We start from the raw sequence: 20695 nt of genomic DNA on the forward strand, positions 1-20695 counted from the left end.
CATGAAATTGTCAGGTGTCAGTGTGCGTGTGTGTGTTTGTCAGCACAAATATCTTGATGGGTGGATACAGCCCCCAATGGCCCACCCATGTCGATGAGTGTGCATATAGCACTGTACAGTAGTAAATCATATCAGGGCACCAGCATCAAAATCAAGGAAAACGGCTTTATTATAACATTCACTTGTCCTTTTTTGTTTGTTTCTTTTTTTTACTCTGAAATTAGCATCATTCATGTGAGATACAACCGTAATTTACAATTTTCAAAAATTAAAATTCTCTAACAGCACTTGTCCATAAACATTTTCTTGAAAAGGAGTATCAACTAATCACCAGCCATGAACAGGCACAACCAACCGTTCATACCTTTATGTTCAATTGACAGTTTTCACTTAACCTAGAAACTTTTTTTTTTTTTTTTTTCCAATGTGAAAGGAAGCTCGAGTACCTGGAGAAAACCTAGAAATCATCAGGAGAACACACAAACTCAACACAGGAAGGACAGATTCGGATTCCACAAAGTCTAGTCCACCATGCCATCCTCCATATCGAGTTTGAAAAGTTTACAAGTATAAAAACATTCATTCTAGAGTGTTGTTATAGATAAATAAATATGTCATCGTTCAAATGGCTGAATGTTAAAACTCTATATTCTTACGGTACCTGAATGTCTCATCCGTATACGTCACCGTCTGCGAACATTGACCAATAAGAGCGTGTAACGACGCCTACATTGATGACGTTAGAGGAAATGCACGTAGAGTGAAAACAGTCTCATTGAACAGATTCTTGCCAGTTTATAATTCCAAAAAAGCTTAGTTTTTTTCTTGGGAGTTATGCATACTTGGTCTCTCGTTTCAATATGTGTATTACTCGGCGTTGTCGTGAGATGGGGAGTGTCCTTAAATTCTTATTCCGGTAGGAAACCTATTATTTTCAGCACTACGTACTGCATTCAATAGTTTTGCCAATTACAAACTCATTACGATTATTTTTATTTGGTCTGATTGGTCGTCCATAAAACATTGAAATAAAGTTCATGCCTTTATAATGTTGTTTGTAATAATACCTCGTGTTCGAACTGAAGCAGTTTGTTTACGTTTTTCTTTTTCTTTTTTTTCTTTTTACCCGTCTTTTTCCCCATTCATAAACTTGAACGTTCGTTTCCAGGTGCGGGAAAAGCACCAATGTTTGGCGACTATGAAGCACAGAGGCACTGGCAAGAAATAACATACAATCTTCCAGTGCATCAATGGTCAGTATTTAACGCATCGTGGACACAACACAATTGTGATCATAATTGTATACTGTACTGTGTATTGTTTAACATTGTAATTAAGTGCAGAGATGCAGTACCTTATGGCTTGCAGGTGTCACAGCTACTGTCGTTTTACTTGTCTTACTGTTCATGCTGTGTTGTGTTAGCATTTTCACATCACCGTCAACACACTGTGCTTGCAGAAAATATGTTTCCAGGCAATTGACAATTAGAGACGTAAGCTCCATTTTTTTACATGGTTACTCATTTTTAAACTTTCTACCAGGGTTATCACATCGGACACTATGCTTTTTAAAAGACCTAATGCAATATGAGTTTTGCAGTTGTACCATTACTACAGATTTTTTTTTTCTTGCTCTCCTTTAGGTACTTCAATACCACAGACAATGACTTGAGTTACTGGGGTCTTGATTATCCTCCCCTGACTGCCTACCATAGTCTGATCTGTGCTCATATGTAAGTAAATCGACTTTGTGATGAAAGTCTTACTGAAATGTCATAAACAGACTTAAGTAGCCTGTTTTAATTCATCCAGGATTAATTAAAATCTAAGTTGGTTTTGACTCAACCCTGACTGCATATCCAACGACAATGAAAGTGTTTATTTTATGTTACAGTGCCAACATTATAAACCCGGAATGGGTGCAACTTCACAAATCCAGAGGTTATGAAAGTTCAACACACAAGTTATTTATGAGAACAACAGGTACATTGATTGAAGGGAAAAAAGAAAATAAATCTACTATCTCGTCAGCACAATTTTACAAGATATACTGCAAAAGTCGTTAGAATAGATAATAACTTTTATTAATGATGTCCCTTTAAAGGGATGCATGGTTATTGGTTACTTGTATTGAAAGTTGTATACTTTGTTTTGTTTCTATCTCTGTTGCAGTGCTTGTTGCAGATACCCTCATATACATTCCTGCTGTTGTATTATATTGTTTATGGCTGAATGATGGAACTATTAGGAGAAAGGTGAGGCACGATTTTAAAAGATAAAAATCTAAAGATAAAATACAACATTTTTTGTACATTGGTTATCCAAATTGGCCCTTAATGTAAACTTATAGTTTAGGTAACATTTTAGACCAAGTGCTCTGGGTTTGAGTTTCCCGTGGCCAATGTAAGTACTCACAAGATGCCCTTGAATAAGGCAGCAGTCAAATTGTGTGCAATGCATGTAGACAGTCTTAGTCCACTCTGAATGTTATTAGATAAGTTGCAGTATGTTACACATAACAGTTGGAGAGTTTGTCGGTAGGAATGGCTTTACACGATGTGATTGTATGTTATTCATCTGGAATACTTACAGTATACATCTAATGCAAGTATGATACTCAGAAAAGTTACTTTATAGTGTTTGGGCTTCCTCATTCATTATCTAATCAGATAATCTGGTTCTTTGTGTAATGTGCAGGTTACACAAATAGCAGAATGTGAGTTGAATTTCCCCTTTAGGGATTAGGAGTAGGATTAAAAAGATACAATTCAACTTTTTTTTGGTTTGTTTTTCTATCCAGACTTGCACTCTGCTGTGCTTTCTGATCTATCCGGGGCTACTTCTTATTGACTATGGACATTTCCAGTATCCTTTGTTTGTGTAGTGTTAGTGTTACTTAATTTACCTCATGACAAAGCTATAGAATATTTGGATTCCTCTCTCACCCACAACCTTAAACAGCAACATTTATTCCAATTACAATTCTTCATTGAAATACCAACTAATTTACAACAAATGTTATTTCAAGATCGGAAAAGTTTTCTCTGCAGCACATTCATGATACTCTTCAACAAGTGTTTCCAATATGGATCTTAACAATACAAGGTACAATGCAGTGAGTCTGGGCTTTGCGCTGTGGGCTGTTGTGGCTCTGGGTCTGGGCTGGGATGGACTGGGCTCGATGGCCTTCTCCCTGGCCCTCAACTACAAACAGATGGAGCTCTACCACGCTCTGCCCTTCTTCTGCTACCTCCTAGGAAAGTGTGCCAAAATGGGCCTAATGGGGCAAGGGTGAGTGTACCCAATGTTCTGACAGATGTAACCCGTATAGCACATCATCACCCAACCTACAGTTGAGTCAACTCTAATTTTGCCATCATATTGTTTTGACCTTCTGTCACTCGGAAAGAAGGCGCAGTTCACTGGAGCGTGACCGAATGACTGAGGTAATCAGCTAGGATGCTGTTACTTGTGTCTATTTATCCAGTAACAATGTTCCAAGGGCATTTAAAGCAAATGGAGAGCCGGATTAGAAGGGTTGGTGGGAAGTTATGTCCAGATGACACTCAAACTCTTCAGCTATGCCCGTGTGTGCAGTAGCTTCCCAGCTACAGCTGACAAAATCGCTGCAGGCCGGGTTTGACCTACGCTCAAGACTCTCAGCTGATGCATTGCTTTCACTGCATTCCAAAAAAGAAAGGTCATATCTCTTAACCGAGGACATGCCGAATAAACATTTTGATTTGTGGAAATCACTAGAACTATGAGAAAGGACATTCATTTTTTATTTGTTGACAAAGACTACTTTTAAGGGAATGTTTTTGTGAATATCTTAATGTAGGTTGGTGATGTTGCTGAACGTCGCAGCGACAGTGTTGGTGACGTTTGCGCTCTGCTGGTTGCCCTTCCTGTCTGACCCCGCTCAGACCTTGCAGGTGCTCAGGAGGATCTTTCCCGTGACTCGAGGCCTGTTTGAGGTACAATACACTGTAAAACAAACAAACATGGTAATTTTCCGACAGCTGGGGCGCCAGAAAAATACTGTGAATAAAAGAAAATTACTTTCTTTTGTATAATTAATGTACACTTTTTAACTGAAATTTTAACAACACAAACGTTATGTATCGTATTTTCCGCACTATAAGGCGCACCTAAAAGCCTTCAATTTTGTCAAAAGCTGACCATGCGCCTTATATATGGATCAATATTGAGCCGCAACAGGTCTCGCTGTCAAGATGCTATCGTGACCCTGCACGATCGGTGACGCGCATGCGCAGAAGATCCCACCATCTTGGATCGTTACCTAATACTAATACTTTACCTCAGAGAAAATAATAAAACAGCTGTTTATTCATTTTGGGAGTGAATGGAGTTGTCAGAAAGCTGGTTTGTAATTTTGTAAGTTTGACTGACATATCTGACTGTTTTGTAGACATTCCCTCTAGCGCAGCACCATCTAATGGATGCATAATGTAACCCCAGCCTCTACTGTAGCGCCTTATATATGGAGAAAGTTTTAAAATATGTCACTCATTGAAGATGCGCCTTAGAAAGCGGTGCGCCTTATAGTGCGGAAAATAGGGTAATTTAACAGTATGACAAAAAAATCATGTGATTAATCTTTCAAAACATGGTCAATAACTGTTGATAGACTAGATATTGGGTTTAACATTGCAACAGTTTACTGTTATTGTAATTCATTTAAATAGCATTTTCCCACCTTACGAGGCTCTCAACCCGCTTTACATTTTGACCTTCTGATGACACAGCATTATTTTGCTCAAGAATACTTCAACATGTTCACCAAGTGGATCGAACTCACAACCTCAGGGATACCAGATGACCACTCTACCACTGGTCCACACTGTTATTTAAAATTTTAGATCTCATGAAATGTATTCTTGGTAGTGCTGATGCCTCAGCAGAGGAAGCATCCTTAAGTCCAATTCTTTGATTTGCATATTTTTCACCCTCTCAAGCTACTTCGCTTTCCCTACATTTCATTAGATGTCCTTTCAAAATAAATGTTAATACAATGAATTATAACTATTACAATGAATGTCCTAGATTCTAGGACATTACAGAAATTGTAGTTTTCCCTTATATATATATATATATATATATATATATATATATATATATATATATAAAGTACATTCGCAAAGAAATCATGTCAAAATTACAATTTTTTACTATTAATTTCTCAGTAAATCAAAATGTTTTTTCCCAGTAGTTAGGGTTTTAAAGTCTCCCAGTTCTGAGGACTCGGGTTCGAGTCCAGGCTCCGGCCTTCCTGGGTGGAGTTTGCATGTTCTCCCCGTGCCCGCGTGGGTTTTCTCCGGGTACTCCGGTCTCCTCCCACATTCCAAAGACATGCATGGCAGGTTAATTGGGCGCTCAGAATTGTCCCTAGGTGTGCTTGTGAGTGTGGATGGTGGTTCGTCTCTGTGTGCCCTGCGATTGGCTGGCAACCGGTTCAGGGTGTACCCCGCCTACTGCCCAGAGCCAGCTGAGATGGGCTCCAGCACTCCCCGCGACCCTTGTGAGGAATAAGCGGTCAAGAAAATGGATGGCTGGATGGAATTAAAAGCAAGAAAAAATGTGAGTTATCATATCTTCATTTCAAGAAAACATTTGTACTCTTGTCTAGGAATTGTGGCTTGCAACTCAAATATGTTATTCAAGGAAATAATTGGGAGAAGATAATTGATCTAATAAATTGGCACATGCATTCGTCACGATTACACATTTTCCAGGGAAAGAGGTCTTATTACCAAGGAATGTAAGTCCTAATTTCATGGCTTTGGCACCAGTTATGTAGAAAGATGTGTTTTTCATTAAGGTCAAGCAAGACCTCCTCGTGCCTTTCAAGCGCTTCCATCCCCGAACCATGGCAAACATTGTTAAGTCCTTCAATGCCAATCAGAAAGAGATAAGAGGAATCAAATCTTGGAAAGGTCAGAAGATCTGTTACACTCTTGTCTCTGGGAAACCTAAGGACAATAAAAAATGAAGGAAGGTGGATGACTCAGACTTAGTGTGTGAGAAGTAACCAAAAAAAGGGATGGCTACTGGCTCTGGAACTGGATTTGTTCAATAAAAGGTGCCAGGGCCTGTGATGACAACATGACAGGTTGTTGGGGCACACGTCTTCAACTAGTTGTGAAAGTGTGAGCATAAGCATTTGCTTTGGGTAAGGAAAGCGGGTGAGAAGGGGTAGCAGGGAAGGGGAGGCCCGCTGGCCGCTGCCCGTGGCGACGACTGGGTGTGAGCATTTGTAAGTTTACCCACTGAACTACATTCTGTCATCTCATGTTGCCCCTTGCTCACAAAAATGGCACCAAATGCGTCTCTGTGAAATTCTAACATAGCTTATTATTGGTGACAGTGCTGCACCGCTCTCGCCCCATTTGAAATTGACCCCCACCCCGCCATTCATGTGTTGCCTTTAGGTGGCATTCAAGAACATTCCCATGGTGGTTATTTGGAGTGAGACGACGGGGAAGACAGAGAGGGCTGCAGTTGAGACAGCATAACATTGGGCAGCCCAAATGCTGACAGGGCTATAACGCGAGGGTCCGCACAGCTGTGCTGTGGGCAGCTGTAGCATGGACGAGAGACAGAAATAGGCAAGAAATTGGACTTTCTAGTCGTGGCCTGAAATCAGAGAAGTGATGACGCTGATTAGTGATATAATCATACTGTGTCGTGTGACAGCATTGTGCACAGTGGCGTTGTAAGCAGCATAACCTAAAGTCAATAATCACACAACTTGAAAGTGGAGCCTGTAAGTTATTCACAAAAACAAATGAAAGCAGTAAAAATAATCATAGATTTTATTAATAAAAGAAAAGGTAATTAATTTACACATGTATTTCCCTCTGTTTCTCTTATTTAGTTGGACCTTTAATCATCTAATTTAGAGCTGTCAAAATTATTGATTAATCGAGAAGTCATCAGTTATCAAATTGATAATTGAGTAATGGTTTGGAGCCATTTTTTATTTTAAAATTCAACAGTAATTGTTCACTTATTTCTGTAGCCCTTCATGAAAGACTGCATATCTTCTGTGTTTCTTCAAAATAAGACATTTGCAGACATCTGTTTTTACTTTGGAAAACAATGGCCAAACCGTTAACATAGTACAACATTACAATCCTACTTTTGTTAATTATGAAGTACGGAATAAACGGCAATCATTAATTAATAAACAGTAATCGGGGGGTAATGCTTTTGTAATACATTTTAATGCAAAATTAAAATGAATCAGATTCGTTGATTAATAGTTTAATAATCAATAGATTAATCGATTCTAAGAATATTCAATAGTGACAGCACAAATCTAATTAAATACAAAGAGTGTTAATTCATCAATTTTAATAAATATAATGATTAAAATATTTATTGCTGCAAATCATTCCAACTTTGAGCACAGTCTTAAATTAACTTGTGTCCAGTAATTGGTCTGCTGGTTATGCAGAAACTAATATAGTCTGACCTTTGACCTTGTATCTCTGAGTTTACAAATAAGTCCCATGCCGACGGGGAGCTACTTGCCATACGTCAGAACTGTCCTGTGAAACTGTCTCCTAGGAATGCCTTAAGGCAGTATTTCTCAACCCTGGTCCTCGGGACACACTTTCCAGCCTGTTCTCCATGCCTCCCGATTCCAACGCAGGTGAGGATCGTTATCAGGCTTCTCCAGAGCTTGCTAATGAGCTGTCATTGGAATCACCTGGAATCACCTGTGTTGGAAATAGGGAGACATGGGTTATCCACCCTCATTCACTATATAGAACGGCACTATGTAGTGGCTTAATATGTCGTGCCCTCATTCTGTTTGGCGATTCGGACAGCCAGCTCATGACTTTCTCCTCGTTGCCACCGTAACGGTTACGATGCACCGGCACATAAATCTCCGACTATTTATTGTGAATGAAAATGTTTTAAAACTATATTTTAGTTCCCTAGTTGTACATATTTTCATCTAAAATGAATTAATTATTTCCGTAGTATATATTAATGCCTCGTTTTGATACTCTCACTTGTGCTGTTGCTCGCGCCATGCTTTTTTTTTTTTTTTTTCATACTCGCAATGTATTGTGGTCTATATCAACCCGGTTGAGTGAACATCGATTTTCACTAATTTTTAGAGTGCATTGTGGGTAATTTTCACTGCCCTACATTTTCGCTTCCCTCCCTCAGACACCACTACAAAATAGGGCACTATTTAGGGTACACATTCGGACACAGAAAACAGGCTGGTAGTGTGCGTTTATTACACCTTAAGAGGAATAGCTCAACTTTTTTGCTTTATCTATGAAATGGAATTTAGAGTTATAATTGTGCTTTTATAAACATACCGGCATGCATTAAAACAGTATAGCACTTTGTAACCATACAATAATAAATGGTTACGGCATGCTTTAACTAACGCACTTGTTAAGTGTTTAGTGTATGATGTGAATGATTACGATGAGTTTTGCACGTCATCACTTCTCATTTAACCAAGCGTGTATTTGGACAGGATAAGGTGGCCAACACATGGTGCAGCTTGAACATCTTGATAAAGATCAGATCCACTCTGTCCACTGACTTCCAACTCTACCTCAGGTAATCTCCCCATCTTTCTGTTATTTATTTTTTTCTGCCCTGGAAATTTACTGCTGTTGTTTTTTTCCCGAAAAATTTTGTTGTTTTTTTGTTCTTCCCTCATCTTGTCGTTTTGTGGTTACGTCTTTGAGTGAAGCAGTGGGAAAACAGAGCCTGCCTGCCCAAGGGTGTGAATACTGTGATCTAGTGGGGTAGAAACATCTTGTGAGGACCTTCTGAACAAAGCTGTTTTTAGAAATGTGGTGACAAGAGCTTTGGTTGCTCTTGGATATATTGAGGCCTGTGTTGTTTGTATATAGCAAAACGAAGGTTATGGGGCCTAAAAATGCATGTTTTTTTGTTTGTTTGTTTGTTTGTTTGTTTTTTGTTTGAATAAAGCAGATCTAGGAAGTTTTTTCGATGAGCTATTTCGAACAAAACTGAGATCCTGTAAATCACCGAGAGGAAACAGTTGATATAACAGTTGTGCTGTGGACGACTGTGTTTAAATAACCTATCACTCTAAATATAGGAGTCCTGTGTTCGCTGCATGAGCATGTTTTTGCCAGGCTTCTAAGTCCTGGGATCAAGTTGGACCTCTTTGACTGTAGTGAATTTCAAACAAATGAAAAACACTTCTGTCTTTTGGCACTGGTGGCTTGCTAAATGCTTCTGCCTTGGTGTACTGTGTACATAGAATCAATCAGCATTGTAACAGTATCCATGTCCTTGTGGATTGTAAACCACCAGCCTTACACATAAGACACGCGTACTTGTATACGGCGTGTATGTACTGAATTACCAGAGTTGTGCCTTGTCTGCCTTGCAGTGTTGTTTTACAAAACTCTCTGTTGCGCTGATGCCTTAAACCTGCTGACCAACCTCTCAACACATACTAACACCTAATCCCTCTCCTCTGCTGCCCTCCCTCAGAAGGTGACAATTGAAGGGTTAAACTATTGCCCCCCTGAGAGGGGAACGGTGTTTGGTTCTTGTACATAGCTAGAACCTCCATTATAGGTAAACTAGAGGATCCGCTAGTGTGATGACAGTTCAGTGAATACTTGAATTTGACATGTTCAAATCTCGGTACAGGACTTTTCGTGCGGGAGTTTGCACGTTTTCGTTAATCAAAGACTAAATTTTCCATAGGTGTGAATATAAGAATGAATGGTTGTTTGTATCTACAGTCTATGTCCTGTGATTGACTGGCACTAGGATGGCTAATTATCTGATTTCCCTGTTGACATGAAGGCTTGTCAACAAAATGCCAGCCGATTTCGAGCATTTTAACTCATTTTTTGAAGCAAACAGAATAGTGTGTTCTTTTGCTACATATACAACATGGGTACCACATGAAAGATCGCATTCCATTCTTTCATTAGAAAAAAAGTATGTTTCTACCTTATTCCGTTCTTTAGTAATCACCTTTTCGAAATAGGTAATTTGAGTGCCATTGAACGAAAATTGAAAAGAAAAGATAAATTTTTTCCATAACAGTGATTTTGATACTAAAATTTTTTGTTTAGTGACGTTCCGTCAAATTAGGTTTAATGTTACAAAGGCTTTGATCATTCACGTCAGCCTTGAAAACGTTCTATTTCATCTGATTGCGTCATGTTTCATTGTAATTTGCAGCTCTAGTTAGGGCCCGAGCAGCTAACGCTGTGAGGTTAGATAAACCTGAGTTGAGTTGAGTAATTCCATACACCGGCAGCCCATTGAAAAGCGATACAATGCTGCCATCTGCTGGCCATAGTCAGTGTGTGTTTTTGAGTTCACAACTCATTGACCCAGCTGCGCTGCACTTGGATGTTGCACTGACCACTGATATATTAAAAAATAAATAAATAAATAAATAAAATTAGTTGACGTCACTAAACGTTTATGGCGGCATACATCGTGATTTTTACTAAACGTTATTAGACGTTTTTGGCGGCCAAAGAATTAACATCAAACTGAGGTGATCTGATTGTGTTTGCACATATGGCAACAAAGTATTGTCCTAATACTTTTCACATTTGAATGTCTGCCAAATTGTAGCCAAATTGATTGTCATGTACTATGTATGGGATGGAAGGGATATGATCTGAAATAGAGCAGCTGTTTTGACCTGAAAATCTCATATGATGAGGCGGTTATATCAAGATCAATTTGATTCTTGTGCTTATGTAAGATATTAATTGGATTGGGATGTAACATGAACTTTTCTTTTGAGAGCCAGTCATAAGGAAGCTCACCAGAATGTATTTTTGTGTGTGTGTGTCTGTGGCTGTGCTTTATTCCAGTTTGGCCTGCACTATCCTGGCAGTCTTGCCATCTTGTATCAGAGTGATGACAAAACCTACATTCTGGCAGTTTAAACTGGCCTTGGTGAGTAATTAAGTTAGTAATTAGCACAGCCTACTTCATATGAATCTTCCAATTCTTTTACCTGTTTCTGTCATTAATAAGATTTAATGTATACATTTTTCCCCCATCACTTTACAACACGTCTAAGTGCTGTTGAGATTCATTTAGGTAGAATAATCCCACAAAATCTGTTTCCTTTTTAGGTCAACTCATCTTTGGGGTTTTTCCTCTTCTCTTATCAAGTCCACGAGAAGTCCATTCTGTTGGCATCCTTGTAAGTAGAGCAAAAACATCAGATTGTACAAATGGTTAGATTCAAGTTCACAGAATTTTGTTCCTGGCATCACACTCAATTTCACATTGTTCTAAACACAAGTTAACCTTATTTATCACCATCAAAGATGCAAGGCTTGTAAACGTGTGCATTTCACAACCACTATAATATAAAGGTAGAAAGGTGAGGCCATGGGTGCCTTTGAGAGCAAGAGATTTGGTTCCTAGATCTGGGATCATGTATTAATCTAGATTAGGGTAGATTGTTGCTTTATTAACTATTGAGTTATATCTACCACCTGTCCTCATAAATCAATCAGTAATGCATGTCCAGGGATTAGGAAAGAATGGATGGCAGCAACTCGGGCGTTGTTTGCGCAAGATCAATTATTGGACTGTAACAGGATCGGCAAAGAGAACTGACTGTAATTATGGGATCAGGGACCGGTGGAAAGTGCCCCTCTTCAGAGCATATGAGGATACAAGTCACTTGTCAACAGTGATCAAGCAGCCAGTCATTAATTTAACATCGTAAAGTCATGTCAAAATATTGTTGGTTCTGATGTAATGTAACACTTGGAGGGAAACGGTTACATTTAAATTAAAAGATGAACCGTTACTTAGCTATTGTGGTGAATCTGGTCCAACTGCAGTGTGATGAGTGACCAATTCAAGTGGATCTTGTATCATCATCTTATTAGTGTTAACGTTACAAAGAGGTGTGCAAGCAATTAAGCCACTCTTCTGGATCTTTTCTAGGTCCGTTTGTCTCTTTCTGAATGACCTTCCACTAATGTCTGTTTGGTTCCTTCAAGTGTCTACATTCAGGTAAGTCAAAAATATTTCATGAATTGGAAGCTTGTCTTTTGTTGTTGTTGATTAGTTGTCCCTAACTGTTTTTGTTCAGGACTTGAATAAGAATATAGTTGTGCTTTTATGGTTTATGCTCAATTACGAATTGTTATCTTTCAGAAATTGTATATTATAGTTCTGATTAACAAAAAAAAAACAAAAAAACAAAAACAATATGGCTTTAAGTTTTAAAGATTGTAAGCGATAGTGACTTATGTAGCACCTGTGGAGCAGTCCAGGCTTTCAGTGCCTTGCTCAAGGGCAACAGTGGTGGGTGGTGTTGTGTTTATGTTCTCCATTGCGTTTTTGTCACCTTGATCTTACTCCTTCCAGTGTTATTCGGGAGGTGGTGTTCTTAATAGAGATGTAACGATATGCAAACGTCAAGATACAATAATGATCATGATATGGACCGCACAATACGATAATTATCACAATATTGTAGGAGTTTGGTGATATATATATATATATATATATATATATATATATATATATATATATATATATATATATATATATATATATATATATATATATATATATATATATAAGCCCAAGATAGTTTATAAAAACTGATATTGTAAATAAAAAAAGCTCAAATATTCTTACATAAACAACCTCCAATCGTTAATAACTTTCTATTGAGGCACTTGCTTACTAATGCGCATGTGAATTGAGTCAATTTGTGGAAGATCCTAAACGTGTTATGTTCCCTTTCATCTAGGTATTAGCTTTGGTCTTCAACGTAGGTGGCTAAAACATGCCTAATTAAACTGCACAAATGCACAAACAGGAGCTGCTCAAATGGAATACAACGTTAACATTTTAACAGATGTGCTGCTGCTTATAATATCATGACATGACGATGATGACATTGTGGAAATTTTAATATCGCAATATCACGGTGTTAGCGTTATTGTTACATCCCTAGTACTCAACCACTCGAGCAGGGCTCCCGCATTCGCAAAACTCTAAAGTCAAGGTCCCTGATTGGCTGAAATGGAAATGTCTCCAGGAAGAACACGCCATATAAATAATCAACTGATGTCATTCATTGCAAAAGTTGCCAAAGTTGTGTAATGACCTGGTACAAAGTCATCAGTCCATATAAATCTGTCAGTTCATTTTCACAAATGGTTTAACTGTTATTCTTGCAGACTTTTATGATCTATATAATCTGATAACTATCAAATGGCAAATGTCATCGTAACAGCCTTTAAAATGTCAGTGAGTTGGTCGGGTTAAGGTGAGGACCGCTTTTGGAAAGACAAGTAGTGTTTCAGGTGCTTCCTCAACTTTCACCAGCTGTTGTTAAATTCTTCCGGCAGCTCTAATTGTTGTGTGTGTGGATTTAGGATAAGGATACATGGGGATTACCCTACATAGTCAGAATGCCTGCTGTCTAAGTGTGCATTGTATAGGGACAGAAGGTCATTCTCCAGTTTCTCAGTACAGTCTGACATGGACATAATGTGCGTCCTCTTCGGGCTCTATTATCTAAAAAATACATCTTTTGTTTGCATAATTGACTGAATGAATGCTCAAGTTGAACAGGGGGAGCACAGAATGTAACCAGTCTGTTTAAATTGATTATGTGTTTCTAAAATGTTTAGCTGTTGAATGGGGCGTTTTTCTGTTTGCAGAAGGAAAAAGAACGAGTGGCTGAGAATTGAGTTTTTGTTTTTTTTTGTTTTGGGTTTTTTTAATGGTTGGGGTGTTGTGCGATTTAGTACGAGTCAACTGTTGTTCTTGTCCATGACGGTCATCCTATACTAAGATAAGCTTTGTATAAATCTTGAAGTTATCTCTATCAGGAACAAAAATGCTGGTGCTGGACCTTTGAGATAAAAGTTGCGCTGTTTTCAGCAAACATATTTGCGAACCAAATACTGTAATACATATTACAAGTATTGGGTTTAAAGGCTCAGATTGAAATGAATCATACATGAAGATGTCCTTAAAAAAAACATTTTTTTTTTCGACCATGTCCACCTGCACAGCATGCTGCCTCTGTTTCTGAAGGATGGTCTTCTGGTGCCGTATGTTGTGACTTCGCTAGCCTTCCTCTTCTTCAGCGTCTACTTACTGTCAGCATTGGAGAACTGCTCAGAAGAAGAGCTTGCCTTGGGAGTTTACCACAAGATCTTGTTCTTCTTACCCACAATGGACCTGGCTTGGATTGTGAGATGGAAGGTTAGTGTCACTTGATGTTGCAATAACAGGAGAAGAATCCAGACACCATTACAGCTTGGTAGAATGGATGGAGATAGACTCTATCTCCTCTATCTGATGTGATTTGTTCTGAGGAAAATACGTACTGTATTTTTTGGACCATAAAGCACACTTTTTATATATTCACACTTCTTATACATGGATGGAAGTCGCCTTTCAGTTTTTCGTCTTTAATCCATATTCCTATCTATTATGTTGGCATTCTTATACCCATCTACTCGCTAGTGAGTTTTTAGAACTAGAACGTCTCTGATTCCATGTCAAATCATGAATCAAGAATCATGGGAAATGTAGTCCTACTAGTTTCAGACTTTAAGACGCAATTGACCGTACCGGCACGAGGTAAACAACACAGCCAGCTTCCAAATAGCGAACCGAACAAAACAGGTTAGATCATGGTGAACTTGTTTAAAGCTGTTGAACTGTCAACCAAGATAGCATTTAGCATTAGCCAAAGTAATAACACAACCACCGGTCACGATATTGACTAGCAACCTTTTTTATTTTGTTTATCGAAGGATCCTCCTTTATTCTCAAAGCCACCAATCCCGTTGTACGTCGAATAAAAGCGAGAGACATGCAGCGCTACCCGATACAAAACTACCATAATAGTGCTAAAACCATCAAATAAAACAGTATAGTTAGAATAAACTATTTAACATATGATGTGTCACAACAATAATGTTAAATGTTGATTCATTGATATTCCACCTAATAGTACGGTGCACCCAATGGTCCAAAAAATACAGTAATCCATTATGGGCATGAATAGACTGTAAAGCGACATTTAGCTTAAACAAGCTAGTGCTAGTCTTTCTAGCATAGATGGATGAACAAAGACACATTGTTTTTGTTATAAATAATGCTTTGACCAACAAAGTGACATTTTATCATTTCCCGCGGTACATCTTAAGAGCTCTGACGGCACACTAATGTGCCGCAGCACATTGGTTGAGAATCACTACACTTAAGGGAGCAGTTCACTTTGTAACGTGAAAGGGATACTTGACTCATTGAGCCATTTTCAGCCATAAAAAGTTAATATTTTGTCTATAATTAATGTGGTAACTTCATTATTTTTCATGTACAATTAGTACCTTTTAAAAAGTAATTTTTCTACTTGTTGTCGACTGATGATGACATCACCTTCGCTGAGGAAGTAGGTAAAGGCCAATCATGGCTCAGTTCACTGACCACACCCAGAAAACAGGTGAGCCATGATTGGCCGTTACTTACTTCCTCAGCACAGGTGATGTCATCATCAGTCGACAGCAAGTAGAAAAATTACCTTTTAACTCATTCACTGCCTTTGACGGAAAAAGACGTCAAATGATGCAATGCATTTTTTCTGGGCTGGCAGTGAATGTGTTAAAGGTATTGATTGTACATGAAGAATAATGAAGTTACCAAATTAATTCTAGACAAAATATTAACTTTTCACTGCTGAAAATGGTTCAATGAGTCAAGTATCCCTTTAAGGTTGGCGCAGCGACAGATATGACATGAGTACAGAGACGTCATACCAGCATGATGGTGTAATCAATCGGTCTATCACTAAAAAGCGCACAATTCTATATGAAACTTAATGCATTGTGTTTGTGATGTGCATATTGCATGGCCCATATTGAGATATTGATATTTTTTCGATATGTTGTGCAGCCCTAATACCAGCCGTAAACTAACTGCAGGGATGGGGATGCACAACTAATACATTTATTAGGTACATCAAAATGACACGATATGCTTCTAAAGAAAGATTACATGCCATTGTAAGCTATGCTTTTCAGGGAATGAATCTGCCCATCCAAGAATTAGTAATCGTTTATTTAAATTTCCGCAATGTGACAGCAGGGCCAGGCCCATAGCAAAAGCAGCACTGGTAGAGTGTCAGAGATTAGGAGAAGGTGTCTTTTTATAGCGTGTGTCATTAACACACGTTTGCCTAGATATATTTATTTACACAAGCAGCATAAATAGCGAGCACCAGTGACGACGATAGGGTTTCATGGGTTTGGGCTGGCGGGGGTGGGCACGGGCACGAGGTGTTTCCTCGATCGTACTCACTGATTTATCTTCGGGTCATAAAGCTCAAATAGACATCAAAGTGAGCTCACTCTCGCCATCAGCTGTTTGCATCTCTGGTGGTAAATTCAATTACTGCTTGGTTTGATAAATCATAGTCACATTACAACAGTTAGTTTTTAGACTGAGGTGCCAGGCCTTTTTTTTTTTTTTATTATTATTATTTTTTTTATTGAAAATACGAACATCATGTGTGTAGTGATTAAATGTCATTAACCTTCTGAATGTCCACCAATACTCATAAGCAAATCAAAGCTTTATTCTGTCAGGGTCTAAATAAGAAATGTTTCTTGACTTGGAAAACTTTAGACCAAACTCATATTGTGTCAAACTCATATAAACTCAGGGGGCCACATGGAGGAAAATATATTACCAAGTGGGCCAGACCGGTAATGTCATGGTAAATAACGTAAAAACAATTGGCGCCAATTACGGTATATGCAGATTTTCATTGTTTGTGGGCCAGCCCTGAAGAGTGGGGCTCAACTGTTTAAAAAAAAACAAAAAGTAATGCAAATGGACACCGCACCACTTTGCCTGTATGAGGTCCGTCCGTCCGTCCGTCCGTCCGTCCATCCATCCATCCATCCATCCATCCAGTTCCATGCATGTTAATATCTGTCTATCTATATCTATCTCTATTTTTTGCGATTAATGAAGTTATGAGGACTTTAATCCTTGTCTCAGTGCTGAACTTCCTCATTTTTTGACAATCTGTTAATTGCAGGTATTGTATTTTATTACTGCGATTGGCTGGCGACCAGTTCGGGGTATACCCCACCTACTGCCCATAGCCAGCTGGGATAGGCTCCGGCACCCCCCGTGACCCTTGTGAGGAATAAGCGGTCAAGAAAATGGATGGATGTACCGGTATTTTATTATTTTGCATAGGGCACATCAGCTTTAGGCGCCTCCAATCTCGTCACATTGAGGTGATCAATCCTCTGATCAGCTCTTGCAGAAGTCCTGAGCCTCAGGGTTGACCTACTTTTCCCATCCTACACCGTGTGAATCTTTACACAGTGTGTCCTATTAAAATAGGAAAACGTTTGGGTGGTATTACTTTATGCAGACTGTTTCTGTATTGTGCCTTAAATAAAAATCAGATCACATTTTATGATCATTTTACGTAGAGATGCCCTGGATTGGCTGGCAACCAAGGGTGCACCCCGCCTACTCCCCGAAGCCAGCTGGGATAGGCTCCAGCACTCCCTAGTGAGGAAAAGCAGTTAAGAAAATGGTTGGATGGATTTATGTAGAGATTCAAGTAATTACAAACATACTTTTTCTTGAAATGAAGTAGTTGCTGACATGGTATCAAAAACATTTTCTTGAAGGTAGGATTGCAGCAGGGCACAGACATTTCTGTCTCATTTGACATAATTCCAAGAGTGAAGTGGCCTTTATGATTAATAGAACTGGTAGAAGCACTCTTCCCGGAGCTCGCTGCTGACTGAAAACCCTGCAGTCATCTGGTTGACTTCCAGAGATCCTTTGAGGACAATGGGGGAAAATTCTACATTAGTACCAAGTTGTCCCAAAATATCAGTTTGGTCATTTAGAAATGATACCAATCTCTCTGCAGCACGATTTTTTTAATTATTTTTTTATTTTTGCAGCCTTGTCACCGTCTTGTCTTTAAGATGGCAATTCCTTTAAACCATTGCTCGTTTTTCACATTAATATGCATCGTCACCTGTGGGAACTCAGGTGGACCTCGATTTACTATTTGCAAGTTCCTCAGTCCTCAATTGTGTTTAGATTTGAGCTCCTCCCACTTAAAAGTACGGCAGGGAGTTCAGGAAGACGCTCAAGGACGAAATGTTTGGAGTCCGTTCCAATGTCTGATAGCGTACTGCAGCGTTTTCTATGCAAACTATTTCAAAGTTCAGCTCACAAATGTTTAAAATGAACTACTTCAGTTCATAGTTTATAATTGACCATTTTCAACTAAGTTTATCGGTCCATTATATTACTGCCGAGGACGAACGACTACTGCAAAGGATGCACATCTGGATTCTTGATGTCATTGGAACAAACATTCCAAAGATGGTCCAGAAAAAATGGACTAGAGTTTTTAATACTTGGCTCTAACTTTGTTTTTCCTTTTTAAATAGCTAATTAGCCTTGTCCTAATAAGTGCAGATTCCTGAGCAATAAATTACCGTATTTTCCGCACTATAATGAATGACATATTTTAAAACTTTTTCCATATATAAGGCGCTACAGTAGAGGCTAGGGTTACGTTATGCATCCATTAGATGGTGCTGCGCTAAAGGGAATGTCAACAAAACAGTCAGATAAGTCAGTCAAACTTTATTATTAGATTACAAACCAGCTTTCTGACAACTCCATTCACTCCCAAAATGAATAAACAGCTGTTTTATGATTTTCTCTGAGGTAAAGTATTAGTATTAGGTAACGATCCAAGATGGCGGGATCTTCTGCGCATGTGCGTCACCGATCGTGCAAGGTCACCAATAGCGTCTTGACAGCGAGACCTGTTGCGGCTCAATAATGATCCATATATAAGGCGCACTGGATTATAAGGCGCATGGTCAACTTTTGAAAAAATTGAAGGCTTTTAGGTGCGCCTTATAGTGCGGAAAATGCGGTACTTAATGTCACTAATGGCAACCCCTCTTTTTGCCTTCCAGTTCTACATCAGTGTCTCGGCCATGGCCTGCCTGAGCATCGCAAGCGTCGCCCTCTCCCCTCCGCCTCATTTGCCCGATTTGTTTCCTGTGCTAGTGTCTACATTTTCTTTTGTTCATTTTTTGGGGACATTTTTCTACTTCAACGCCGTCCAATTCAGTGCATTGCCAAGCAATAAAAGCCAGAAGAAGATCAAATAAATACAGCGCACACAGACGTATGGAGTTGATAGTGACTCAGGAAAGCCATGTTGTACAAAGGTGTGGATTTGTTTTCACTATGCATGAGACATTTTGCTCACTGCCAGTGTATACCAAATGGAAATGATCCTTATACAGCGGCCAGATACTGCAGGATCGCACTGCAGACTATAACACAATTTCTAATACTTTATCCTTCTGGTAAAATTGGCTATCAATATATTAGAAATGCATCAACTAGAAATTTCTACAATTTTGAGGGGGACAAAGTTTTTATTTATTTTTTTAATACAGGTCTTGTACAAGCTTAATTGGGCAAGTGTACCTAATAGTGTGGCCGTTATACTGTACTTTACTGTATGTATCATGAACATATTGGGAAAACATCACTCACAGGTTTTACACATACTGTGGAACATAGCAGTCAAAATGCAATGCATTCTGGGTAGTCTACGTCCGATTTTTAAAGGCAATTTTTAAGTAGCTTTTTAACATTCTGATCTATCATGAACTGTTCATTTTTAAGAAGAAATTATGTATTTCCCCCCACAATTTCATACAGTTCACAGGAGTTAACGCATGTTTGTGACCATGCTTTTAGTGAAAATATTCCAAGATTCAAGAATTACAGACCTTTTTCAAGCTTTCTTGTCATTGTGAAATTGTCTTGTTTTAGGGGCAGATCTATCCTGTGTAGTGCCGCCCCACAAACTGTTGGGTCAACGCGACTCTGGCATCCATTGAACCAAAACTTGATTGATGTGGAGGTGCTTATGTTAATTAGGCCCAGTGTTTTGAAACTGCAGTGCAGGCAATGTGAGTTTTGGTGAAACTTATGGATGGATATTATTCTTTGGGATTAACAGTCATCTAAATGGACTCAATATATGGTGCTGAGCCCTTTTTTTCTTCTATTTTTTCACTGTATTTTTATTTATTTTATTTTATTTTTTTTTTATTTTTTTTAACATACCATGCAAGTTGTTTTGTACAAATTTATTTTCATCAAATAAAACTTTGCCAACAACCCGAAGTGGATGCTATCTTTATTACCAAATGAAATGAGCAGTCATAACACATTCATTTTTCTATAACAGTTATGCCAATTGGGAACTGATGGAGCCGGTAATTAGACCAAAACGTCACCTACAAAGGTTTTTACTCAACAATATTAAAGATTTAATTCAAGTCCTTGAAACGACAATGGGTCACTACAAAAGTCGTACACATTTTTGTAGAAAACCAGCTGCAAGACAGGCCCTTAAAGACATGATGGAAGGTGACATATCCCAGCATAATGCTATAAACTTGAAATACCACAGAAAAACGCTACATGCAATTTCACTCTCCAATCTTTCTCTGAGTTAATGACATGGGCATAAAAAAAACCATTACAACTATAAATGTTAGCAGGTCAGCGAGAGGTGTTCGAGCATCAGACGCTCTGAGCCCCACCG

The 20695-nt window shown here is 38.7% G+C and overlaps 1 protein-coding gene across 1 annotated transcript; it reads left to right on the top strand.

Moving 5' to 3' along the window:
• The first annotated feature begins 739 nt into the window (after positions 1-739).
• Positions 740-20230, top strand: alg6 (ALG6 alpha-1,3-glucosyltransferase). Its single transcript, XM_077534782.1, has 14 exons — positions 740-916; positions 1169-1253; positions 1644-1733; positions 1895-1983; positions 2173-2255; positions 2801-2865; positions 3106-3291; positions 3842-3977; positions 8528-8613; positions 10881-10965; positions 11148-11218; positions 11977-12045; positions 14070-14262; positions 19041-20230. The coding sequence occupies exons 1-14, from the start codon at positions 835-837 to the stop codon at positions 19236-19238; spliced, it is 1518 nt and encodes a 505-aa protein (XP_077390908.1). The 5' UTR covers positions 740-834; the 3' UTR covers positions 19239-20230.
• The last annotated feature ends 465 nt before the right edge of the window (positions 20231-20695 follow it).

The sequence above is a fragment of the Festucalex cinctus genome, chromosome 10, assembly GCF_051991245.1.
Source record: "Festucalex cinctus isolate MCC-2025b chromosome 10, RoL_Fcin_1.0, whole genome shotgun sequence".
NCBI classification, from domain to species: Eukaryota; Metazoa; Chordata; class Actinopteri; order Syngnathiformes; family Syngnathidae; genus Festucalex; species Festucalex cinctus.